The sequence below is a fragment of the Coturnix japonica genome, unplaced genomic scaffold, assembly GCF_054131305.1.
Source record: "Coturnix japonica strain WE unplaced genomic scaffold, WE-NBRP24 Scf104, whole genome shotgun sequence".
NCBI lineage: Eukaryota > Metazoa > Chordata > Aves > Galliformes > Phasianidae > Coturnix > Coturnix japonica.
The window spans coordinates 208,459-234,742 of record NW_028189007.1 but is presented as its reverse complement, the minus strand read 5'-3'; the positions used below and the strand labels follow the sequence as shown (position 1 = coordinate 234,742).

The following is a 26,284-nucleotide window of genomic DNA, read 5'->3' as shown; positions in this document are numbered from 1 at the left end:
GGGGCTGCTATGGGGCAGCTATGGGGCTGGGGGGCTCTATGGGGCAGCTATGGGGCTGCTATGGGGCTCGGGGGGCACTATGGGGCAGCTATGGGGCTGCTATGGAGCTGGGGCTGCTATGGGGCTGCTATGGGGCTGGGGGCTCTATGGGGCTGCTATGGGGCTGGGGGGCTCTATGGGGCAGCTATGGGGCTGGGGGCTCTATGGGGCAGCTATGGGGCTGGGGGCTCTATGGGGCAGCTATGGGGCTGCTATGGGGCATCTATGGGGCTGGGGGCTCTATGGGGCTGCTATGGGGCAGCTATGGGGCTGGGGGCTCTATGGGGCAGCTATGGGGCTGGGGGCTCTATGGGGCTGCTATGGGGCAGCTATGGGGCTGGGGGATCCCTATGGGGTAGGTATGGGGCTGGGGGCTCTATGGGGCTGCTATGGGGCAGCTATGGGGCTTGGGGGCTCTATGGGGCTGCTATGGGGCAGCTGTGGGCACTATGGGGCAGCTATGGGGCTGGGGGCTCTATGGGGCAGCTATGGGGCTGGGGGGGCTCTATGGGGCTGCTATGGGGCTGCTATGGGGCTGGGGGCTCTATGGGGCTGCTATGGGGCAGCTGTGGGCACTATGGGGCAGCTATGGGGCTGGGGGCTCTATGGGGCAGCTATGGGGCTGGGGGCTCTATGGGGCTGCTATGGGGCTGCTATGGGGCTGGGGGCTCTATGGGGCTGCTATAGGGCTGCTATGGGGCTGGGGGCTCTATGGGGCTGCTATGGGGCAGCTATGGGGCTGGGGGGGCCCTATGGGTCAGCTATGGGGCAGGGGGTGGATTATGGGGCTGGGGGACTCTATGGGGCTGCTATGGGGCTTCTATGGGGCTGGGGGGGCCCTATGGGGCAGCTATGGGGCTGGGGGGGGCTCTAACATCTAACCTATGTGTCTGCCCCCCACTTATGGGTCTGCCCCACATCTATGGGTCCCATTCCTCCTCCCCAACCCCCACTTATGGGTCCATCCCCACACTTATGGGTCTCAACCCCCACTTATGGGTCCCATTCCCCCCCAAAACCCCTCCAGCCCCACACTTATGGGTCCCATTCCCCCCCCAGCCCCACACTTATGGGTCCAGCCCCACATCTATGGGTCCAGCCCCACACTTATGGGTCTCAACCCCCACTTATGGGTCCCATTCCCCCCCAAAACCCCTCCAGCCTCACACTTATGGGTCCCATTCCCCCCCCAGCCCCACACTTATGGGTCCAGCCCCACATCTATGGGTCTGCCCCACACTTATGGGTCCCATTCCCCCCCCAGCCCCACACTTATGGGTCCAGCCCCACATCTATGGGTCTCAACCCCCACTTATGGGTCCCATTCCCCCCCCAACCCCCACTTATGGGTCCAGCCCCACATCTATGGGTCCAGCCCCACACTTATGGGTCCCATTCCCCCCCCAGCCCCACACTTATGGGTCCAGCCCCACATGTATGGGTCCAGCCCCACACTTATGGGTCCCATTCTCCCCCCAGCCCCACATCTATGGGTCCAGCCCCACATGTATGGGTCCAGCCCCACACTTATGGGTCCCATTCTCCCCCCAGCCCCACATCTATGGGTCCAGCCCCACATGTATGGGTCCAGCCCCACACTTATGGGTCCCATTCCCCCCCCAGCCCCACACTTATGGGTCCAGCCCCACATCTATGGGTCCAGCCCCCCACTTATGGGTCCCATTCTCCCCCCAGCCCCACTTATGGGTCCAGCCCCACATGTATGGGTCCAGGCCCCCACTTATGGGTCCCATTCCCCCCCCAGCCCCACACTTATGGGTCCAGCCCCACATCTATGGGTCCAGCCCCACACTTATGGGTCTGCCCCCCATGTCCCAGGCACGCTGTGTGTGCGCGTGGCGCTGCTGCCCCTATTGCTCAAGGCCCAACGGGAGGCGGCCAGAACCGCCCCACATCTGCCCCACATCCAACGCCTGGCACAGAGGCTGCAGGACGCTAAAAGGGGGGCGGACCCACAGCAAGGTGGGTTATGGGGCACGGGGGGGATATGGGGCAGAGCTATAGGGCACAGGGGAGATATGGGGCAGAGCTATAGGGCAGAAATATGGGGCACGGGGGGGATATGGGGCAGAGCTATGGGGCAGAGCTATGGGGCACAGGGGAGCTATGGGGCAGAGCTATGGGGCAGAATCTATGGGGCAGGGTGGAGCTATGGGGCAGAATCTATGGGGCACAGCAGAGCTATGGGGCACGGGGGGGATATGGGGCACAGGGGAGATATGGGGCAGAGCTATGGGGCAGAATCTATGGGGCACGGGGGGGATTCTATGGGGCACAGGGGAGATATGGGGAATAGGGGAGATATGGGGCACAGGGGAGATATGGGGCACAGGGGAGATATGGGGCACAGGGGAGATATGGGGCAGAGCTATGGGGCACAGGGGAGATATGGGGCACAGGGGAGATATGGGGCACAGGGGAGATATGGGGCAGAGCTATGGGGCACATCTATGGGGCAGAATCTATGGGGCACGGGGGAGATTCTATGGGGCAGAGCTATGGGGCACGGGGGAGATTCTATGGGGCACAGGGGAGATATGGGGCATAGGGGAGATATGGGGCATAGGGGAGATATGGGGCACAGGGGAGATATGGGGCAGAGCTATGGGGCACAGGGGAGATTCTATGGGGCACAGGGGAGATTCTATGGGGCACAGGGGAGATATGGGGCAGAGCTATGGGGCAGACATATGGGGCAGAATCTATGGGGCACAGGGGAGATATGGGGCATGGGGGAGATTCTGTAGGGCACAGGGGAGATATGGGGCAGAGCTATGGGGCACAGGGGAGATTCTATGGGGCACAGGGGAGATATGGGGCACAGGGGAGATATGGGGCAGACATATGGGGCAGAATCTATGGGGCACAGGGGGGATATGGGGCACGGGGGGGATATGGGGCAGAGCTATGGGGAAGAGCTATGGGGCAGAGTGGATCTATGGGGCAGATCTATGGGGCAGATCTATGGAGCAGGTTGTATCTATGGGGCAGGCTGTATCTATCTATGGGGCAGGCTGTATCTATGGGGCAGATCTATGGGGCAGGCTCTATCTATCTATGGGGCAGGCAGATCTATGGGGCAGGCTGTATCTATGGGGCAGGCTGTATCTATGGGGCAGGCAGATCTATGGGGCAGGCTGTATATATGGGGCAGGCTGTATCTATGGGGCTGGGATCTATGGGGCAGGCTGTGTCTATCTATGGGGCTGGGATCTATGGGGCAGGCTGTGTCTATCTATGGGGCTGGGATCTATGGGGCAGGCTGTATCAATGGGGCTGGGATCTATGGGGCAGGCTGTGTCTATCTATGGGGCTGGGATCTATGGGGCAGGCTGTGTCTATCTATGGGGCTGGGATCTATGGGGCAGGCTCTATCTATCTATGGGGCTGGGATCTATGGGGCAGTCTGTACTTATGGGTCCGTCCCTCAGTGTCCCGCGCGTACATGGAGCTGTTGGCGTATCAACAGAAACACAACGTCAACCCACTGCGAGGATTCCTCGTCCCCATTGTACAGGTGGGGAGCTATGGGGCTGGGAGCTATGGGGCTGGGATCTATGGGGCTGGGAGCTATGGGGCTGGGATCTATGGGGCTGGGATCTATGGGGCTGGGAGCTATGGGGCTGGGAGCTATGGGGCTGGGATCTATGGGGCTGGGAGCTATGGGGCTGGGAGCTATGGGGCTGGGAGCTATGGGGCTGGGATCTATGGGGCTGGGAGCTATGGGGCTGGGAGCTATGGGGCTGGGATCTATGGGGCTGGGAGCTATGGGGCTGGGAGCTATGGGGCAGCCCCATGGGGCTCTATGGGTCTCTATGGGTCTCTATGGGTCCCTATGGGTCTCTATGGGTCCCTATGGGTCTCTATGTGTCCCTATGGGTCTCTATGTGTCCCTATGGGTCCCTATGGGTCCCTATGGGGCTCTGTGGGGTGTCTATGGGGCACCATGAGGCTCTATGGGGCTCTATGGGTCCCTATGGGTCCCTATGGGTCTCTATGGGTCCCTATGGGTCCCTATGGGTCCCTATGGGTCTCTATGTGTCCCTATGGGTCGCTATGGGTCTCTATGGGTCGCTATATGTCCCTATGTGTCTCTATGGGTCCCTATGGGGGTCTATGGGGTTTCTATGGGGCTGGGATCTATGGGGCAGCCCTATGGGTCTCTATGGGGTCCCTATGGGTCTCTATGGGTTCCTATGTGTCTCTATGGGTCCCTATGGGGGTCTATGGGGTTTCTATGGGGCTGGGATCTATGGGGCAGCCCTATGGGTCTCTATGGGGTCCCTATGGGTCCCTATGGGGTCTCTATGGGGCAGCCCTATGGGTCTCTATGGGTCTCTATGGGGTCTATGGGGTATCTATGGGATCTATGGGGTCGCTATGTGTCCCTATGGGTCTCTATGGGTCTCTATGGGTCCCTATGTGTCCCTATGGGTCTCTATGGGGTCCCTATGGGTCCCTATGGGTCTCTATGGGTCTCTATGGGTCCCTATGTGTCTCTATGGGTCTCTATGTGTCCCTATGTGTCTCTATGGGTCTCTATGTGTCCCTATGGGTCTCTATGAGTCTCTATGTGTCTCTATGGGTCCCTATGGGTCTCTATGGGTCCCTATGGGTCTCTATGGGTCTCTATGGGTCCCTATGGGTCCCTATGTGTCCCTATGGGTCCCTATGGGTCCCTATGGGTCGCTATGGGTCGCTATGGGTCCCAACGTGTCCCTATGTCACGTGACCCAGACCCCGATCTTCATCTCGTTCTTCCTGGCCCTCCAACAAATGGCGGCGCTTCCGGTTCCGGGTTTCCAACATGGCGGCGCCGGGTGGATCAACGATTTGAGCTGCCCAGACCCGACGTACGCGCTGCCGCTGCTCAGCAGCGCCACCATGTGGATGGTGCTGGAGGTACAAGCGCTGGAGGACTCATATAATGGGGCTCTATGGGGATTGCAGTATAGCGCCACCTGGTGGCTGGAGGGGGAATTGCAGCCATAACTTATAATGGGGCTCTATGGGGATATAATGGGGCTCTATGGGGATTGCAGTATAGCGCCACCGTGTGGCTGGAGGGGGAATTGCAGCACTTTATTATAATGGGGCTCTATGGGGCTCAGCAGCGCCACCATGTGGATGGTGCTGGAGGTACAACGTTATAATGGGGCTCTATGGGGATCGGAGTATAGCGCCACCTGGTGGCTGGAGGGGGAATTGCAGCCATTATAATGGGGTGTCTATGGGGCTCTATGGGGATATAATGGGGTTCTATGGGGGTGTGTGAGTCCCTATGGAGCTGGGGTCTCTATGGGGTGTCTATGGGGCTTTATGGGGATCTATGGTGCTCTATGGGGATGTATGGGGCTCTATGGGGTGTATTTGGGGGGATATGGGGCTCTATGGGGTGTCTATGGGGATCTACGGGGTGTCTATGGGGGGATATAGGGCTCTATGGGGGTGTCTGTGGGGGGATATGGGGCTCTGTGGGGTGTCTATGTGGGGATATGGGGCACTATCGGGTCTCTATGGGGCTATATGGGGTGTCTATGGGGGGATATGGGGCTCTATGGGGTGTCTATGGGGGGATATGAGGCTCTATGGGGCTCTATGGGGCTCTATGGGGTCTCTATGGGGTTCTATGGGGCTCAGCAGCGCCACCATGTGGATGGTGCTGGAGGTACAACGGGTTACAATGGGGCTCTATGGGGATTGCAGTATAGCGCCACCTTGTGGCTGGAGGGGGAATTGCAGCCATAACTTATAATGGGGCTCTATGGGGATATAATGGGGCTCTATGGGGATTGCAGTATAGCGCCACCGTGTGGCTGGAAGGGGAATTGCAGACATTCCTTATAATGGGGCTCTATGGGGATTGCACTATAGCGCCACCGTGTGGCTGGAGGGGGAATTGCAGCCATAACTTATAATGGGGCTCTATGGGGATACACTGGGGTTCTATGGGGGTGTGTGGGTCCCTATGGAGCTGGGGTCTCTATGGGGTGTCTATGGGGCTTTATGGGGTCTCTATGGGGTCCCTATGGGGCTCTATGGGGATCTATGGTGCTCTATGGGAATCTATGGGGCTCTATGGGGTTCTATGGGGCTCTATGTGGTTATTATGGAGTCTTATGGGGCTCTACAGGGATATATGGGGTGTCTATGGGGGGATATGGGCCTCTGTGGGGCTTTATGGGGTGTCTATGGGGTTATATGGGGCTCTATGGGGTTCTATGGGGCTCAGCAGCGCCACCATGTGGATGGTGCTGGAGGTACAACGGGTTACAATGGGGCTCTATGGGGATTGCACTATAGCGCCACCGTGTGGCTGGAGGGGGAATTGCAGCCATAACTTATAATGGGGCTCTATGGGGATCGCAGTATAGCGCCACCGTGTGGCTGGAGGGGGAATTGCAGCCATTATAATGGGGCTCTATGGGGTGTCTATGGGGCTCTATGGGGTGTCTATGGGGGGATATGGGTCTCTATGGGGTCCCTATGGGGCTCTATGGGGATCTATGGGGCTCTATAGGGATATATGGGGCTCTATGGGGTGTCTATGGGGGGATATGGGGTTCTATGGGGCTCTATGGGGTCCTATGGGGCTCTCTGGGGTTATAATGGAGTCTTATGTGGCTCTACAGGGGTATATGGGGTTCTATGGGGCTCTATGGGGCTCTATGGGGATATAATGGGGCTCTATAGGGATATATGGGGCTCTATGGGGTGTCTATGGGGGGATATGGGGATCTATTGGTGTCTATGGGGATCTATGGGGTGGTTATGGGGCTCTGTGAGGGTCTATGGGGATCCATGGGGCTCTATGGGGCTCTATGAGGCTCTATGGGGCTCTATGGTGTTTTATGGGTCGCTATAAGGTCTATAGGTCTCTATGGGGCTCCAATGGTTCTTTGCTGGCCCCATAGAGATCAATGGGGCTGCATTCGTCCCTATGGGCTCACCCTATAGCAAGAACCGACCAATGGGGCGCCTCCTTTTAGTCTGAATATGCAAATAAGGCTGGGAAAACAACCTAAAAAGAGCCGACCAATGGGGTGCCTCGTTGCTGAGGGCGTGCCTTGCACTGACCAATGGGGTTCTTTGTTTTAGGCCGGGGTGGAGTCAGGCGTGAGCAGCCCCCAGGCCGGAGCCGTGCGCGTCGTCCTGCGGCTCCTCCCGCTTCTATTCCTACCAATGACCATCCACTTCCCAGCCGTGAGCCAATCAGAGAGCAGCGCCGGGCTGACACAGCCAATCAGAGCGCGGCGGGGGCGGGGCTAAAGGGGGGCGGGGTTTAGAGGGGCATTAAAGTCTATGGGAGGGGGCGGGGCTTAAGGGAAGGGGCGGGGCTTGGGGGGAGGGGGCGGGGCTTGCTCCATATATGGTCATGGGGGTGGGGTTAAAATGGGCGGGGCTTAAAGGGCCATTAAAGTTTATGGGAGGGGGTGGGGCTTAAGGAAAGGGGCGGGGCGTTGTCCTTATATGGTCATGGGGCAAGGGTAAAGGGGGCGGGGTTTAAAGGCCCATTGGGTTGTATTGGAGGGTGCGGGGCTTGTTCCATATATGGTCATGTGGGCGGGGCTTAAAGGCGCGTTGAGCTTTATTAAAGGGGGTGTGGCTTAGTCCATATATGGCCATGTGGGCGGGGCTTAAAGGCCCATTGGGTTGTATTGGAGGGGGCGTGGCTTAGTCCATATATGGTCATGTGGGCAGGGCTTAAAGGCCCATTGGGTTTTATTAAAGGGGCGGGGCTTGTTCCATATATGGCCATGGGGGCGGGGCTTAAAGGCCCATTGGGTTGTATTGGAGGGGGCGTGTCTTGCTGCTGACCCCGCCCCCTTTTCCAGGCCATCTTCGTCTATTGGTTGACGTCCAACAGCTTCAGCCTATTGCAGGCTTTGTTGTTGAGGGTCCCCGTGGTTCGCTCCGCCCTCCGCATCCCGGCTCTGCCCCACAACCCCCCCATGGAGCCCAATGGGGGGGGTCCTAAAGAGGGGATCCTACAGAGGATGAGGAACAGTGAGAGACTATGGGGGATATGGGGGGTATGGGGGGATATGGGGGGATATGGGGAGATATGGGGCTCTATGGGGGGATATGGGGTATCTATGGGGCTCTATGGGGGGATATGGGGCTCTAAGGGCTGTCTATGGGGAGATATGGGGTGTCTATGAAGCCCTATGAGGATCTATGGGGCTCTAGGGGGTATCTATGGGGGGATATGGGTCTTTATGGGTCTCTATGGGGCTCTAAGGGCTGTCTATGGGGGTATATGGGGTGTCTATGGGGCACTATGGGGTGTCTATGGGGGTATATGGGGCTCTATAGGGCTGTATGGGGCTCTATGGGGTGTCTATGGGGCTCTAAGGGCTGTCTATGGGGGGATATGGGGCTCTATGGGGGGATATGGGGCTCTATGGGCTGCCTATGGGGGGATATAGGGCTCTATTGGGCTCTATGGGGGGATATGGGGCTCTAAGGTCTGTCTATGGGGGGATATGGGGTGTCTGGGGATCTATGGGGGGATATGGGGCTCTATGGGGGAATATGGGGCTCTAAGGGCTGTCTATGGGGCTCTATGGGGCTCTATGGGGCTCTATGGGCTGTCTATGGGGGGATATAGGGCTCTATAGAGTGTCTATGGGGCTCTATGGGGATCTATGGGGCTCTATGGGGTGTCTATGGGGCACTAAGGACTGTCTATGGGGGGATATGGGTCTCTATGGGTCCCTATGTGTCTCTATGGGTCCCTATGTGTCCCTATGGGACTCTATGTGTCCCTATGTGTCCCTATGTGTTTCTATGGGTCTCTATGTGTCTCTATGTGTCTCTATGGGTCCCTATGGGTCTCTATGGGTCTCTATGGGTCCCTATGTGTCCCTATGGGTCCCTATGTGTCCCTATGGGTCTCTATGGGTCCCTATGTATCTCTATGGGTCCCTATGTGTCCCTATGTGTCCCTATGGGTCCCTATGTGTCCCTATGTGTCCCTATGTGTCCCTATGTGTCCCTATGTGTCTCTATGGGTTTCTATGTGTTCCTATGGGTCCCATTTCAGGCCTGGCCGAGGCCCGGGCGGCTCAAAACGCCGATAGAAGGGAATGGCAGCGCCGGAACCACCTCAAGATGGCGGCCAAAGGTACGGCGGAAGTGACGTCGTCAATCCGAGACAACTTCCGGCGCGCGGTTGAGACGTCACTTCCTGTTTATAGGCCCATTACGGCAGACGTTCGCACAGAACCCGTTGGCTCCACCCGTGGCACCGGAACCGCCACCGGCACCGAAACGACCGTGGAAAGAAACGTTGGGATAAAGAAATAATAAAAACCTAAAATAATATAGAAAATAATAACAAAAAAGCCCCGAAATTCCGCTTTTTTACCTTAAATTCCGGCACTTCTGCCATGCCCGGGGTCAAAATGGCGGCGGTCCTTGAGGCACTTCCGGTTGGGGGGCTGTCGTGATGGCGGCACTCAGAAGCACTTCCGGTTGTTGGTTTCAAAATGGCGTCCGCCACTCAAGGCACTTCCGGTTATGCATCGGGAGGGAAAACAAGATGGCGGCTCACGTTTCGGCACTTCCGGTTGGGTTTTCCATTAGTGTTCAATAGCGGCTTCCGGTTCAGCTCGGAAGTGAATGGGTGGTGTGGGTTTCAAGATGGCGGCCCGCAATAACGCAGTTAGCCTACAGGTCTCTACGAGGGTGCCGCCATCTTGATTAGACATCACTTCCGGCACTTACAGGAAGTGCCCCACTCTGATTGGCTGCTGCTCTCTCCTCAGCGTTCTCTAACCCCATTGGCTGTTGGCAGCGGAAGGGGCGTGGCCTCGGCTAAAGGCGGGAACTTGGAGCCGTTTGAGCGGGAAAAGGCCCAAAAAGGGGCGAAATTTTGGGGTAAAAAACGGCGATTTCGGGACCGGAAGTGACGCAATGGAGCCGGAAGTGCTGCACGCGGGTGTGTTGGTCATTATGGGGGGGGTTCATTGGGGTTAATGGGGGTTAATGTGGGGTTGGTCTTGCTTATGGGGTGATATGGGGCCTATGTGGCTCTATGGGGTGTCTATGGGGCTCTATGGGGCGTCTATGGGGCTCCATTGGGTCTATGGGGTGTCTATGGGGCTCTATGGGGCGTCTATGGGGCTCCATTGGGTCTATGGGGTTTCTATGGGGCTCTATGGGGCCCTATGGGGTGTCTATGGGGGTCTATGGGGCTCCATTGGGTCTATGGGGTTTCTATGGGGCTCTATGGGGCCCTATTGGGTGTCTATGGGGCTCTATGGGGTGTCAATGGGGCTCCATTGGGCTCTATGGGGTTCTATGGGGTTTCTGTGGGGGTCTGTGGGTTGTCTATGGGGCTCTATTGGGGTCTATAGGGCTCTATGGGGTATCTATGGGGGGATATGGGGCTCTATGGGGCTCCATTGGTCTCTATGGGGTGTCTATGGGAATCTATGGGGCCCTATGGGGTGTCTGTGGGGTCCTATGGGGTTCTATGGGGGCCTATGTGGTTCTATGGGGCTCTGTGGGGTGTCTATGGGGCTCTATGGGGTGTCAATGGGGCGCTATGAGGTGCTATGGGGTTCCATTGGGCTCTATGGGGGGATATGGTGTGTCTATGGGGCTCTATGGGGGCCTATGTGGTTCTATGGGGTGTCTATGGGGTCTATGGTGTGTCTATGGGGCTCTATGGGGCTCTATGGGGTGTCTATGGAGCTCTATGGGGTGTTTATTGGGCTCTATGGGGGTCTATGGGGTGCTGTGGGTTGTCTGTGGATCTCTGTGGGGCTCTATTGGGGTCTATAGGGCTCTATGGGGTAGTTATGGGGCTCTATGGGGCCCTATGGGGTTCTGTGGGGCTCTATGGGGTGTGTATGGGTTTCTATGGGGCTCTATTTGGCTCTATGGAATGTCTATGGGGTGTCTGTGTGGCTCTATGGGGCTCTATGGGGTGTCTATGGGGTGCTATGGGGCTCTATGGGGCTCTATTGGTCTCTATGGGGTGTCAGTGGGGCTCTATGGGGTGTCAGTGGGGCTCTATGGGATGTCTATGGGGCTCTATGGGGTGTCTATGGGGCTCCATTGGGCTCCATGGGGTGTCTATGGGATGTCTGTGGGGATCTATTGGGGTCTATGGGGCTCTATGTGGTGCTATGGGGCTCCATTGGGTTCTATGGGGCTCTATGGGGTGTCTATAGGGTGTCTATGGGGCTCTATGGGGGTCTATGGTGGTCTATGGGGTGCTGTGGGGTTCTATTGGGCTCTCTGGGGTGTCTATGGGGCTCTATGGGGCCCTATGGGGTGTCTATGGGACCCTATGGGGTGTCTATGGGTCTCTATGGGGCTCCATTAGGCTCTATGGGGGGATATGGGGTGTCGATGGGGCTCTATGGGGTGTCTATGGCGTACTATGGGGCTCCATTAGGCTCCATTGAACTCTATGGGATGTCTGTGCGGGTCTTTGGGGCTCTATGGGGTGTCTATGGGGCTCTATTGGGCGCTATGGGGCCCTATGGGGTTCCATGGGGCTTTATAGGGTGTCTATGGGGATCTATAGGGGTGTTATGGGGCTCTATGGGGGGATATGGGGTGTCTATGGGGCTCTATAGGGTGTGTATGGGGCATTAATTTGCATATCCACTAATACCTCATTAACATCCCATTTGCATCCATTTACATAGCGCCGCGCTGGCCCCGCCCCCTTTTAGCCAAGCTCCGCCTCCACCCGGGGCTCAGCCAATTAGCCGCCGCCTTGGAAGAGAAAGGACCAATCCCCAACAAGGGGCCGGACTTGGACCAATGGGAGGCGGAGCTGGCGCGCAGCCGAGCCGCCTGGTTGGCTGAGGAGGTTTTGTGGGCGGGGCTAAAGGAGCTGCTCAGGAAGCCCCGCCCCCCGGAAGCTGAAAAGGTGAATTTCAAGCCATTAAAATTGGGGGAAAATTGGCCTTTTTTGGGGCATTTTTGCCCGTTTTTGCCCTTTTTTAACCCAAATTCTCCCCCCTTTTTCACCCCTCCAGACTCTAAAGGCCGTGGAAGAAGCCATCTCATTGGCTGAGCTCCGTCGAGCCGCGCCGCCATTGGCTGAGCTCATGCCCCGCCCCCCGGTAAGACACGCCCTACTCATTTGCTTTAGCCACGCCCCCTTATTTGCATAAACTACACCCCATTGGTTTAACCCCGCCTCATATTTGCATAAACCATGCCCCTCTTTGCTTTAGCCACACCCCTTAATTTGCATAAACACGTCCCCATTGGTTTAGCCTAACCCCATATTCACATAGCCCACCCCCCCTAATTTGCATAAGCCATGTCCCATATTTGCATAACTGACACCTCATTGGTTTTGCTCCACCCCGTATTTGCATAAGCCACGCCCCCATAGCTTTAGCCACACCTCATTTGCATAAACAACGCCCACATTGGTTCAGACCTCCTTCATATTTGCATAGCCCTGCCCCATATTTGCATAAGCCACACCCCATTGGTTTAGCCCACCCCATATTTGCATAAACCACACCTACGTTATTTTAGGCCTGCCCCTTATTTGCATAAAACACATTTCCATTGGTTTAGCACCGCCTTCATATTTGCATAAGCCACGCCCCTCATTGTTCCAGCTACAATTCCTTATTTGCATAGCCCCGCCCTTTATTGCTTTAGCCACGCCCCCATATTAGCATAAACCACGCCACTCACAGCTGTAGCCCCGCCCCCATATTTGCATAAGCCACACTCCCATTGGTTTAGCCCACCCCATATTTGCATAAACCACACCTACACCATTTAGCCCCGCCCCTTATTTGCATAAACTCCACCTCCATATTTGCATACCCCAGCCCCTCATTGTTTTAGTCACACCTCCTTATTTGCATAGCCACGCCTTCATTGCTTAAACCCCGCCTCATATTTGCATAAACCACGCCCCCCCTTTTAGGCCACACCCATTTTCTGATCCCCATTAACATCAATTCAAGTCCCCCCTTAAGCCCCGCCCACTTTCCTTTAGCCCCACCCCCTTTAAGCCACACACGGTTTATTAAGCCCCGCCCCCTCCTTTAAGCTCCTCCTCCTTAATTAAGCCCCACCCCTTTCTCTTTAAGCCCCGCCCCTTTGTTAAGCCCCACCCCCTTTGTTAAGCCCCGCCCCCTTTTCCTTTAGCCCCGCCTCCTTTATTAAGCCCCGCCCCCTTTCCTTTAAGCCCCGCCCTGTTTTAGGCCCCGCCCCTTTCCTTTAAACCCCACCCCCTTTATTAAGCCCCGCCCCTTTTCCTTTAGCCCCACCCCTTTTCCTTGAAGCCCCGCCCCCTTTATTAAGCCCCGCCCCCTTTCCTATAGGCCCCATTGGAGCACCGTCAGCCATTGCTGGCCCTATTGGAGGCCCATATGGGGCTGAAGGCCGACGAGCTGCGGGGTTACGGCTATGGGGCTGGGATCTATGGGGCCGGGATCCATGGGGCCGGGATCCATGGGGCCGGGATCCATGGGGCCGGGATCTATGGGGCTGGAATCCATGGGGCTGAAATCCATGGGGCCGGGATCCGTGGGGCCGGGATCCGTGGGGCCGGGATCCATGGGGCCGGGATCCATGGGGCCGGCTGTGGGCCCGCTATGGGGCTGGAAAGGAGCAGGTTGAGGAAGATGAAGGAGAGGAAATGGGAACTTATGGGGCAGCTGGAGGAATGTAAAGCGGCCTGCACACAGGTGGGGGATATGGGGGGTATGGGGGGATAGAGGGGAATATATGGGGGATATGGGGGGATATATGGGGGGATATGGGGAGATATGGGGATATGGGGGGATATATGGGGGATATATGGGGGGAATATGGGGGGATAGAGGGGAATATATGGGGGATATGGGGGGATATGGGGTTTTATGGGGGTACATGGGGGGATATATGGGAGATATGGGGGATATGGGGGGATATAGGGGGATATGGGGGGATATATGGGGGGATATGGGGGATATATGTGGGATATGGGGGGGATATATGGGTTCTTATGGGGGGGTATGGGGGGGATATGGGGTTTTATGGGGGATATGGGGGGGATATGGGGGGATATGGGGGATATGGGGGGATTTGGGGTTTTATGGGGGGATATAGGGGGATATATGAGGTCTTATGGGGGGATATAGGGGGATATGGGGGGGATATGGGGGGATATGGAGGGATATTGGGTGGATATGGGGGGATATGGGGGGATATAGGGCGACATGGGGGGATATATGGGGGGATATGGGGGATATGGGGGGATATATGGGTTCTTATGGGGGGATATGGGGTCTTATGGGGTGACATGGGGGGATATGGGGTTTTATGGGGGATATAGGGGGATATGGGGTTTTATAGGGGGGATAATGGGGTGATATAGGGGGATATGGGGTATATTGGGTGGATACGGGGGGATATGGGGGGATATAGGGCGATATGGGGGGATATATGGAGGGATATAGGGGGATATGGGGGATATGGGGGGATATATGGGTTCTTATGGGGGGATATGGGGTTTTATGGGGGGATATGGGGTTATATGGGGGGATATATGGGGGATATGGGGGGATATATGGGGGATAGAGCGGGATATGGGGGGGATATGGGGGGATATATGGGGGATATGGGGTCTTATGGGTGGATATAGGGGTCCTATGGGGGAATATGGGGATTTATGGGGGGATATGGGGGGGATATGGGGGGATATATGGGTTCTTATGGGGGGATATGGGGTCTTATGGGGTGACATGGGGGGATATGGGGTTTTATGGGGGATATAGGGGGTCCTATGGGGGAATATGGGGGGATATATGGGAGATATGGGGTCTTATGGGGGAATATGGGGGAATATGGGGGATATGGGGGAATATAGGGGGGATATGGGGGATATGGGGGGATATATGGGTTCTTATGGGGGGATATGGGGGGATGTATGGGGTCTTATGGGGTGATATGGGGTTTTATGGGGGGATATGGGGTTATATGGGGGGATATGGGGGGATATATGGGTTCTTATGGGGGGATATGGGGGGATGTATGGGGTCTTATGGGGTGATATGAGGTTTTATGGGGGGATATGGGGTTATATGGGGGGATATGGGGGGATATATGGGTTCTTATGGGGGGATATGGGGTCTTATGGGGTGACATGGGGGGGATATGGGGTTTTATGGGGCATAGGGGGGCATATATGGGGGGATATGGGGGGATATATGGGGGATATGGGGTCTTATGGGGGAATATGAGGGAATATGGGGGATATGGGGGATATGGGGGGATATATGGGTTCTTATGGGGGGATATGGGGGGATGTATGGGGTCTTATGGGGTGATATGGGGTTTTATGGGGTGATATGGGGTCTTATGGGTGGACATAGGGGTCCTATGGGGGAATATGGGTTCACATGGGGGGGAAATGAGGGGATATGGGGTCTTATGGGGGAATATGGGGGGATATGTGGGGATATATGCGGTCTTATGGGGTGATTTGGGGTTTTATGGGGGGATCTGTGGGGATATAGGGGTTCTATGGGGGGATATGGGGTGTTATATGGGGTCTTATGGGGGGAAATGGGGGGATATGGGGGCTGTATGGTGTCTTATGGGGTGATATGGGGTTTTATGGGGGGATATGGGGGGATATATGGGGGATATGGGGGGGATATGGGGTGTTATGGGGGGATATGGGGGCATATATGGGGTCTAATGGGGTGATATGGGGTTTTATGGGGGATATGTGGGGGATATGGGTGGATATAGGGGTCTTATGGGGGATATGGGGTATATGGGAGGATATAGGGGGTCCTATGGGGGGATATGGGGTCTTATAAGGGGATATGGGGTCTCCCTATGGGGTCTCCCCCTATATTATGGGGCCTCTATATGGGGTCTCTTATGGGGTCTCCCTTATAGGGTCTCTCTATAGGGTCTCCCTATGGGGTCTCCCCCTATATTATGGGGTCTCCCTATGGGGTCTCCCATATAGGATCCTCTATGGGGTCTCCCTATGGGGTTCCCCTATGGGGTCTTTCTATGGGGTCTCTTTATGGGGGTCTCTCTATGGGGTCCCCTATGGGGTCTCCCTATGGAGTCTCCCCTATGGGGTCCCCTATGGGGTCTCCTTCTATATTATGGGGTCTCCCTTTGGGGTCTCCTTATGGGGTCTCCTTATGGGTCTCCCTATAGGGTCTCCTCTATGGGGTCTCCCTATGGTGTCTCCCCCTACATTATGGGGTCTCTATATGGGGTCTCCCTATGGGGTCTCCTTATGGGGTCTCTCTATGGTGTCTCCCTATGGGGTCTCCCCATATATTATGGGGTCCCTCTATGGGGTCCCTATAGGGTTCCTCTATGGGGTCTCCCCTATAGGGTCTCTCTATAGGGTCTCCCTATGGGGTCTCCCCCTATATTATGGGGTCTCTCTATGGGGGCCCCTTATAGGGGTCCTCTATGGAGTCTCCTTATAGGGTCTCCCTATAGGGTCTCCCTATGGGGTCTCCCTATGGGGTCTCCCCCTATATTATGGGGTCTCCTTATGGGGTCTCCCTATAGGATCCCTTCTATGGGGTCTCTCTATGGGTCTCTCTATGGGTCTCTCTATGGGTCTCTTTTATGGGGTCTCCCTATAGGGTCCCCTCTATGGGGTCTCCTTATGGGGTGTTCCCTATGGGGTCTCTCTATGGGGTCCCCTCTATGGGTCTCCCTATGGGGTCTCCCTATGGGGTCTCCCCTATGGGGTTCCCCTATAAGATTCCCCTATGGGGTCTCCCCCTATATTATGGGGTCCCTATGGGGTCTCCCTATGGGGTCTCCCCTATAGGCTCCCTCTATGGGGTCTCCCCCTATATTATGGGGTCCCTATGGGGTCTCCCTATGGGGTCTCCCCCTATATTATGGGGTCCCCTTATGGGGTCTCCCCTATAGGGTCCTCTCTATGGGGTCTCCCTATGGGATCTCCCCTTATATTATGGGGCCCCTATGGGGTCTCCTTATGGGATCTCCCCTATAGGATCCCCTATGGGGTCTCCCTATGGGGTCTCCCCCTATATTATGGGGTCTCTTTATGGGGGTCCCCTATAGGGTCCCCTATAGGGTTCCTCTATGGGGGTCCCCTTTGGGGTCTCTCTATGGGGTCTCCCCCTATATTATGGGGTCTCCCTATGGGGTCTCCCCCTATATTATGGGGTCTCCCTATGTCCCCTATATCCCCATTGCCCAGTCCCACTCCTCGTGCGTGTCCCTGCTCCTGTCCCTGGTCTCGGTGCGTTGCCGCCGTCGCCGCGTGGAGCTGCGCCGCCATCTTTACCTGCAGGCCAAGGCCACCGCCATGCTGCTCAAGGCCAGGTGACGGACGGCTCAACGCCGCCTCCCATTGGTCGGGAACAACGCCCGTCAAGGCTTGGATACGCCCACTTCCCTCCCTGCCCCCTCCCATTGGCTGGAGCTCCGCCCATTTGGGTTTGGCCCCGCCCACTCTCCTCCCATTGGCTGGAGCCTCTGTAGCCCAGCCCATTTGGCTTTGGCCCCGCCCACTCCTTTCCCTGGCTCCTCCCATTGGCTGCCAACTATTTAGCCCCGCCCATGAAGGCTTGGCCCCACCCACTTTCCCTCTATGGCTCCTCCCATTGGCTGGAGCCTCTCTAGCTCCGCCCATTAAGGCTTGGACCCGCCCACTTTCCTCCCTGGCTCCTCCCATTGGCTGGAGCCTCCATAGCTCTGCCCATTAAGGCTTGGCCCCGCCCATTCCCCTCCCTGGCTCCTCCCATTGGCTGGAGCCTCTGTAGCTCCGCCCACTTGTCTTTAGCCCCGCCCACTGAGGCTCTAGGCCTTTTCCCATTGGCTGCCTGGCCTCAGTGGCTCCTCCCCCTTTGGCTTTGGACCCGCCCACTCCCCTCTCCGGCTCTTCCTATTGGTCGGTTCTCCTGTCTGATGGTGATGACGTCATAATGATGACGTCATAATGATGATGTCACAGTGATGACGTCATATTGATTATTATGGGCTGTAGGTTGGAGGAGCTGACGCTGCTGTTGGACACGTACAGCCCAGAACATGTGGAGGCTCATGGGAACATCAGGTGGGAACATAGAGACCCATAGATACCCCATAGAGACCCATAGGGACCCATAGAGACCCATAGAGACCCATAGGGACCCATAGGGACCCATAGAGACACATAGGGACCCATAGGGACCCATAGGGACCCATAGAGACACATAGGGACCCATAGGGACCCATAGAGACACATAGGGACCCATAGAGACACATAGAGACCCATAGGGACCCATAGGGACCCATAGAGACCCATAGGGACCCATAGAGACCCATAGGGATACATAGGGACCCATAGATACCCCATAGGGACCCATAGATACCCCATAGAGACACATAGATACCCCATAGAGACACATAGAGACCCATAGAGACCCATAGGGACCCATAGAGACCCATAGAGACCCATAGGGACCCATAGGGACCCATAGGGACCCATAGAGACACATAGGGACCCATAGAGACACATAGGGACCCATAGGGACACATAGGGACACATAGAGACCCATAGGGACCCCATACAGCCCCATAGAACCCCACAGACACCCCATAGATCCCCGTATCACACCATAGAGCCCCGTAGTGACCCATAGATACCCCAAAGAGCCCCATAGACACCCCACAGAACCTAATAGAGCCCCAAAGAGCCCTACAGACACCCCATAGAACCCCAAAGAGCCCCATAGACACCCCATATCCCCCCATAGACACCCCATATCACCCCATATTCCCCCATATCCCCCCATATCCCTTCATATCTCCCCATATCCCCCCATAGACACCCCATATCCCCCCATAGACACCCCATATCACCCCATATTCCCCCATATCCCCCCATATTCCTTCATATCTCCCCATATCCCCCCATAGACACCCCATATCCCCCCAGAGACACCCCATATCCCCCCATATCCCCCCATAGATGGCTCATATCCCCCCATATCCCCCCATATCCCCCCATTGCCCCCCAGGTCCCTGCTTGAGGCTGCTCTCAGTGGCTCCCAATTGGAGCTGGCCTCTCTCCGTGTCACCCTGGGGAGACCCATAGAGCCCCATAGACACCCCATATCTCCCCATATCCCCCCATAGATATCCCATAGACCCCCATAGAGCCCTATAGATCCCCATATCCCCCCATAGACACCCCATATCCCCCCATATCTCCCCATATCCCCCCATAGACACCCCATATCCCCCTACATCCCCCCATAGTGACCCATATCCCCCCATAGATGGCTCATATCCCCCCACAGACACCCCATATCCCCCCATAGACACCCATATCCCCCCATAGACACCCCATATTCCCCCATAGACACCCCATATCCCCCCATAGTGACCCATAGATCCCTGTAGTGACCCATAGAGCCCCGTAGTGACACATAGACACCCCATATCCCCCCATATTCCCCCATAGACACCCCATATCCCCCCATAGACACCCCATATCCCCCCATATCCCCCATAGACACCCCATATCCCCCCATATCCCCCCATAGATGGCTCATATCCCCCCATAGTGACCCATAGACCCCCATAGACACCCCATATCCCCCCATATCCCCCCATAGACACCCCATAACACCCCATATACCCCCATATCCCCCCATAGATGGCTCATATATGCCCCCATAGTGACCCATAGATCCCCATAAACACCCCATATCCCCCCATAGACACCCCATATCCCCCCATAGACACCCCATATCCCCCCATATCTCCCCTTTTCCCCCATAGACACCCCATATCCCCCCATATACACCCCATATCCCCCCATAGACACCCCATAGATCCCCATAGGGCCCTATAGACACCCCATTGAGCCCCATAGAACCCCATAGATCCCCACAGAGCCCTATAGACACCCCATATCCCCCCATAGACACCCCATATCCCCCCATATCCCCCCACAGTGACCCATATCCCCCCATAGTGACCCATAGACACCCCATATCCCCCCATAGATACCCCATATCCCCCTATAGACACCCCATATCCCCCCATAGACACCCCATAGATCCCCATAGGGCCCTATAGACACCCCATAGGGCCCCATAGACACTTCATAGAGCCCCATAGAGCCTCATAGTGACCCATAGACACCCAATAGAGCCCCATATCCCCCCATATCCCCCCATAGACACCCCATATCCCCCATATCCCCCCATAGACACCCCATATCCCCCCATATCCCCCCATTGCCCCCCAGGTCCCTGCTTGAGGCGGCTCTCAGTGGCTCCCAATTGGAGCTGGCCTCTCTCCATGTCACCCTGGGGGAACCCATAGAGCCCCATAGACCCTAATAGAGCCCCATAGAGCCCCATCGATCCCCATAGAGCCCCATAGACACCCCATAGAGCCCCATAGACACCCCATAGAGCCCCATAGAGCCTCATAGACACCACATATCCCCCCATAGTGACCCATAGACACCCCATAGAGCCCCATAGAGCCTCTTAGACCCCCATAGAACCCCATAGTGACCCATAGACACCCCATAGAGACCCATAGAGCCTCATAGACACCACATATCCCCCCATAGTGACCCATAGACACCCCATAGAGCCCCATAGAGCCTCTTAGACCCCCATAGAGCCCCATAGTGACCCATAGACACCCCATATCCCCCCATATCCCCCCATAGACACCCCATAGATCCCCATAGGGCCCTATAGACACCCCATCGAGCCCCATAGAACCCCATAGATCCCCACAGAGCCCCATAGACACCCCATATCCCCCCATATCCCCCCATATCCCCCCATAGACACCCCATAGATCCCCATATCCCCCCATATCCCCCCATAGACACCCCATATCCCCCCATAGTGACCCATATCCCCCCATTGCCCCACAGGTCCCTGCTTGAGGCTGCTCTCAGTGGCTCCCAATTGGAGCTGGCCTCTCTCCGTGTCACTCTGGGCTCCTACGAATCCCTGGGACCCGTCATGGCCGACGCGGCCCAACAGTATCGAGACCTTCGGGACCGGATCCACAACCGCCATTGGGCCCTACAGCACATGGACCGCATGGGGATCCACCAATGAGGGCATCCCACCTTCCTATTGGATGCTGCCGACAGACCTGGCTGCCCATTGGTTGTCTATAAGGGGATATGGGGTGTTATGGGGGGATATGGGGTTTCTATGGGGTGTTATGGGGTATCTATTGGTGATATGGGGTGTCTATGGGGGGATATGGGGTGTCTATGGGGGATATGGGGTTCTATGGGGGGATATGGGGCATCTATAGGGCTCTATGGGAGGATATGGGGTGTCAATGGGGGGATATGGGGAGATATGGGGTGTCTATGGGGTGATATGGGGTGTCTATGGGGGGATATGGGGGATATGGGGTGTCTATGGGGATCTATGGGGGGATATGGGGTGTCTATGGGGAGATATGAGGTGTCTATGGGGATCTATAGGGGTGTTATGGGGCTCTATGGGAGGATATGGGGTGTTATGGGGCTCTATGGGGTGTTTATGGGGCTCTATGGGGTGATATGGGGTGTTGATGGGGGGATATGGGGTGTCGATGGGGGGATATGGGGGGATAGAGGGGGATATGGGGTTCTATGGGGCTCTATGTGGTGTCTGTGGGGCTCTATAGGGGTGTTATGGGACTCTATGGGGTGTCTATGGGGAGATATGGGGTGTCTATGGGGGGATATGGGGTGTCTATGGGGCTCTATGTGTCTCTATGGGGTGTCTAAGGGGCTCTATGGGGTGTTATAGGGCTCTATGGGAGGATATGGGGCTGTATGGGAGGATATGGGGTCTCTATGGGGGGATATGGGGCTCTATGGGGTTTTATACGGTGTCAATGGGGCTATATGGGGCGATATGGGGTGTCTATGGGGTGTCTATGGGGCTCTATGGGAGGATATGGGAGCTCTATGGAGCTCTATAGGGTGTCTATGGGGGGGATATGGGGTGTCTATGGGTCTCTATGGGGCTCTATGGGTCTCTATGGGGGGATATGGGGTGAATATGGGGGGATATGGGGTGTCTATGGGGCTCTATAGTGTGTCTATGGGGATCTGTGGGGCTCTATGGGGGGATATAGGGCTCTATGGAGGGATATGAGGTGTCTATGGGGCGCTATGGGGGGATATGGGGTGTCTATGGGTCCCTATGGGTCTCTATGGGTCCCTATGGGTCCCTATGGGTCTCTATGGGTCTCTATGGGTCCCTATGGGTCTCTATGGGTCTCTATGGGTCCCCATGTTTCTCTATGTGTTTCTATCGGGTTCTATGGCGCCCCATTGATCTCTATGGGGTGTCACTAAGCCCCGCCTCCTCCTCCCCATTGGCTGCTCCCATCCCTTGGCCCCGCCCACTCCTCCCATTCTCTCCTCCCATTGGTCAGTTCCCTCACCCCCCCTCTCCCCATTGACTCCCATTATACTTGCCCTTTTACCGTGATTCCTGTTGCCATGGCGACGATTTGACCAAAAATCGGCACTTTTTGTAATAAAAATCAACGTTTTTCGCCTCAAAAACGGGCCCGTTTTCATTCGGATCCGATTCTGTGCCGCCATTGGCCGGAAGTGGGGTGAGCACGTACGACGCTGAGAAGGAGGAAGTAGAAACCGGATGTTGCGTCATCACGTGCCGGAAGTTGGGTGTGAAACCGGAAGTGGAGTCAAACACCGGAAGTGCAGGGAGGAGAGAGAGTCGGAACCGGAAGTGAATAGAAGAAGCCGGAAATGGATTTATTTCATACCGGAAGTGGAATCGGTTGTGAATATTTGACTCGATTTGACGCCAATATTCGTATGAGGGATCGGAATAGGATCGAGATGACCCGGAAATGGAAGCAGGGCGACCGGAAATAGGCTGATTTGGTGACTATAAGGTCTAAAAGTGTGACCGGAAGTGGATATATTTAACGCCAGGTGAATGCAATGGACCGGAAGAGGACATATTTGACGCCGGAAGTGATCTAGGATACCGGAAGTAATTTTAGAAAGACCGGAAGTAGGTGAGGTCGCGTATCCGGAAGTTCGTAGGAATAATTCAAGATGGCGGACGAAAATGAGGTGACCGGAAAAGGACATATTTGACGCCGGAAGTAAGAGAAGCTTATGAAAAAAGCCTGAGATCGGAATAAAGGGGCAGTTTGGTATCACCGGAAGTTGGTCGGAGGCATTCAAGATGGCGGACGGGGAAAAATTGACCGGAAAAGGACACATTTAACGCCGGTAGCGAGGAAAGATACTGTAATAAGGCTTAGGAAGAGCGATAAGAGCGGGCGGTTAGTGGCACCGGAAGTTTGTAGGCCGCAGTCAAGATGGCGGACAAAAAGGCGGTAACCGGAAAAGGACATATTTGACGCCGGAAGTGAGCAAAGAGACCGGAAGTAGGTTGGTTAGGGTAACCGGAAGTCCTTAGGAATAACTCAAGATGGCGGACGATGAGGAGGTGACCGGAAGAGGATATTTTTAACGCCGGAAGTGAGAGAACCTTATGTAAAAAGCTTGAGATCGGAATAAAGGGGCAGTTTGGTATCACCGGAAGTTGATCGGAGGAATTCAAGATGGCGGACGGGGAAAAATTGACCGGAAAAGGACATATTTAACGCCGGTAGTGAGGAAAGATACTGTAATAAGGCTTAGGAAGAGCGATAAGAGCGGGCGGTTAGTGGCACCGGAAGTTTGTAGGCCGCAGTCAAGATGGCGGACAAAAAGGCGGTAACCGGAAGAGGACATATTTGACGCCGGAAGTGAGCAAAGAGACCGGAAGTAGGTAGGTTCGGGTAACCGGAAGTCCTTAGGAATAATTCAAGAGGGCGGACGAAGAGGAGGTGACCGGAAAAGGACATATTTAACGCCGGAAGTGAAACAAGCTTATGTGAAAAGCTAAAGATAGATCGGAATAAAGGGGCAGTTTGGTATCACCGGAAATTGGTCGGAAAAATTCAAGATGGCGGACGGGGAAAAATTGACCGGAAAAGGACGTATTTAACGCCGGTAGTGAGCAAAGATACTGTAATAAGGCTTAGGAAGAGCGATAACAGCGGGGGGTTAGTGGCACCGGAAGTTACTAGGCCGCAGTCAAGATGGCGGACAAAAAGGCGGTAACCGGAAGAGGACATATTTGACGCCGGAAGTAAATCGGGTGTGTTAGGGATATGCGCTGTGACTGCGCTTAATTTCACGCCGGAAGTGAGCCGAGAAACCCGGAAGTAGAAACCGGAAGTAAGGGGGGTGGAGTTACGACGTCACCGGAAGTTCCGTGTTGGTTCGTCGTCGGCAGCAGCCAAGATGGCGGACGGGGAGGAGGTGACGCTGGACGGGCGTCCGTTGCATCTGTTGCGCGTCGCCGATTTAAAGGCGGCTCTGGAACGTCGAGGGTTGGCAAAGAGCGGCCAGAAAAGCGCGTTGGTCAAACGGCTGCGAGGGGTGAGCGGGGAGTTACAGCTGAAACGAACGAGGGAGGGGGAAGGAGCTGCGTGTTAATGGAGGGGGGGGGCGGCCGCCATCTTGGATTGGGGGGGGGCGCTGCGTGAGGGGATGGACGCGGCCTAAAGGAGGGGGGAGCTGCGCATGCGCGGGGAGCTTCCCGCCAAAAGGTAAAAGGGGGGGGGGGGGGTGTTTTTTGGGGTTAATTTTAAGGTGAAATTAAAGGATTTTGGGTAATTTGGGGTTGTGGGGTGAGAAAATAGACTTAATTCTGAGTTTTTTGGGTTTTTTTGTTTTTTTTCTGGTGTTTTTATTGCGATTTTAAGGGGTTTTTCATGGGGTTGTTTTGGGGTTATGGGGAGGGGGGTGAGGGAGGGTTTCTGAGGTAAATTTTGGGGATTTTGGGTTATTTGAGATATTTGTTAATATGAGAAACGAGGATGGGTTGAGTTCAGTTGGATTTGGGGCATTTTGGGTCAATTTGGGGCTTTTTTGGTGTTTTTAATGGGGTTTTTCCGCGTTTATTATGGGGTTCTGGGTTATAGGAGGGGGCAGTTTCTGAGGTAAATTTTTGGGATTTTGGGGTTTTTAATGGATTTTTATGGTTGTAACAGGTTGGGGGAGAGGGGAGGGTTTGGATTTGGGGCATTTTGGGTCAATTTGGGACATTTTTGGTGTATTTTATGGGGTTTATTCGTGTTTATTATGGGGCTCAATGGGTTGTGGGGGGGAGGAGTTTCTGAGGTAAATTTTTGGGATTTTGGGTTATTTGGGATTTTTGTTATAATGAGAAGCAAGGAGGGGTTGAGATCTGTTGCATTTAGCACATTTTGGGTCAATTTGGGGCTTTTTTGTTGTTTTTAATGGGCCTATTGGGTGTTTATTATGGGGCTCTATGGGTCATGAGGGAGAGGATTTCTGAGGTAAATTTTGTGGATTTTGGGGTTTTTAATGGATTTTTATGGTTGTAACAGGTTGGGGGAGGGAGGAGGGTTTGGATTTGGGGCATTTTGGGTCAATTTGGGGCATTTTTTGTGTAATTTTTGGTTTTTTGTGTCTATTATGGTGCTGTATGGGTTGTGGGGGGGAGGAGTTTCTGAGGTAAATTTTTGGGATTTTGGGTTATTTGAGGTTTTTGTTAATATGAGAAGGGAGGAGGGGTTGAGATCAGTTGGATTTGGGGCATTTTGGGTCAATTCGGGGCTTTTTTGTTGTTTTTAATGGGTCTATTAGGTGTTTATTATGGGGCTCAATGGGTTGTGGGGGGGGCAATGTTTTCTGAGGTAAATTTTGTGGATTTTGGGGTTTTTAATGGATTTTTACGATTGTAACAGGTGGGGGGAGGGAGGAGGGTTTGGATTTGGGGCATTTTGGGTCAATTTGGGGCTTTTTTGGTGTATTTTCTGGGTTTTTTATGTCTATTCTGGTGCTCTGTGGGTTGTGGGGGGGAGGAGTTTCTGAGGTAAATTTTTGAGATTTTGGGTTATTTTGGATTTTTGTTAATATGAGAAGGGAGGAGGGGTTGAGATCAGTTGGATTTGGGGCATTTTGGGTCAATTTGGGGTATTTTTTGTGTATTTTATGTAGTTTTTTATGTCTATTATGGTGCTCTATGGGTGGTGGGGGGGAGGAGTTTCTGAGGTAAATTTTTGGGATTTTGGGTTATTTGGGATTTTTGTTATAATGAGAAGGAAGGAGGGGTTGAGATCTGTTGCATTTAGCACATTTTGGGTCAATTTGGGGCTTTTTTGGTGTATTTTATGGGGTTATTGTGCGTTTATTATGGGGCTG

The 26,284-nt window shown here is 54.9% G+C and overlaps 3 protein-coding genes across 9 annotated transcripts in view; all 3 read left to right on the top strand.

Annotated features, from left to right (window-relative positions):
- Positions 1-1,861: 1,861 nt before the first annotated feature.
- OXA1L (OXA1L mitochondrial inner membrane insertase) lies at positions 1,862-9,380 on the top strand. Its single transcript, XM_085534935.1, has 7 exons — positions 1,862-2,022; positions 3,492-3,577; positions 4,798-4,962; positions 7,159-7,263; positions 7,896-8,067; positions 9,107-9,187; positions 9,261-9,380. The coding sequence occupies exons 2-7, from the start codon at positions 3,506-3,508 to the stop codon at positions 9,359-9,361; spliced, it is 696 nt and encodes a 231-aa protein (XP_085391061.1). The 5' UTR covers positions 1,862-2,022; positions 3,492-3,505; the 3' UTR covers positions 9,362-9,380.
- Positions 9,381-9,608: 228 nt separating this feature from the next.
- Positions 9,609-21,231, top strand: HAUS4 (HAUS augmin like complex subunit 4). 6 transcript variants are annotated; one of them, XM_085534937.1, is made up of 7 exons: positions 9,618-10,003; positions 11,727-11,953; positions 12,063-12,149; positions 13,380-13,745; positions 17,255-17,379; positions 18,044-18,112; positions 20,297-20,405. In XM_085534937.1, the coding sequence occupies exons 1-7, from the start codon at positions 9,979-9,981 to the stop codon at positions 20,388-20,390; spliced, it is 993 nt and encodes a 330-aa protein (XP_085391063.1). In that variant the 5' UTR covers positions 9,618-9,978; the 3' UTR covers positions 20,391-20,405. The 6 variants fall into 6 exon arrangements, with proteins under 6 accessions (XP_085391066.1, XP_085391065.1, XP_085391063.1 ...); XM_085534936.1 differs by lacking the exon at positions 20,297-20,405 and adding an exon at positions 20,945-21,231 and having other exon boundaries at positions 9,632-10,003; XM_085534938.1 differs by lacking the exons at positions 13,380-13,745; positions 20,297-20,405 and adding an exon at positions 20,945-21,231 and having other exon boundaries at positions 9,636-10,003.
- A 3,105-nt stretch (positions 21,232-24,336) lies between these two features.
- Positions 24,337-26,284, top strand: part of ACIN1 (apoptotic chromatin condensation inducer 1) — a 37,464-nt gene continuing 35,516 nt past the window's right edge. For both annotated transcript variants that reach the window (XM_085534927.1, XM_085534926.1), the window contains exon 1: positions 24,337-24,493. In XM_085534927.1, coding sequence (XP_085391053.1) covers positions 24,356-24,493 — 138 coding nt within the window. In that variant the 5' untranslated portion in view covers positions 24,337-24,355. The remainder of the gene's footprint in view (positions 24,494-26,284) is intronic.

Coding starts and splice junctions, on each gene's coding strand:
- OXA1L (XM_085534935.1), top strand. CDS start 3,506: ATGGAGCTGTTGGCGTATCAACAGAAACACAACGTCAACCCACTGCGA. Junction 4,963..7,158: donor CCATGTGGATGGTGCTGGAG/GTACAAGCGCTG, acceptor TCTTTGTTTTAG/GCCGGGGTGGAGTCAGGCGT. Junction 8,068..9,106: donor CCTACAGAGGATGAGGAACA/GTGAGAGACTAT, acceptor GTCCCATTTCAG/GCCTGGCCGAGGCCCGGGCG.
- HAUS4 (XM_085534936.1), top strand. CDS start 9,979: ATGGAGCCGGAAGTGCTGCACGCGG. Junction 12,150..13,379: donor AGCTCATGCCCCGCCCCCCG/GTAAGACACGCC, acceptor CCTTTCCTATAG/GCCCCATTGGAGCACCGTCA. Junction 18,113..20,944: donor GAGGCTCATGGGAACATCAG/GTGGGAACATAG, acceptor ATTGCCCCACAG/GTCCCTGCTTGAGGCTGCTC.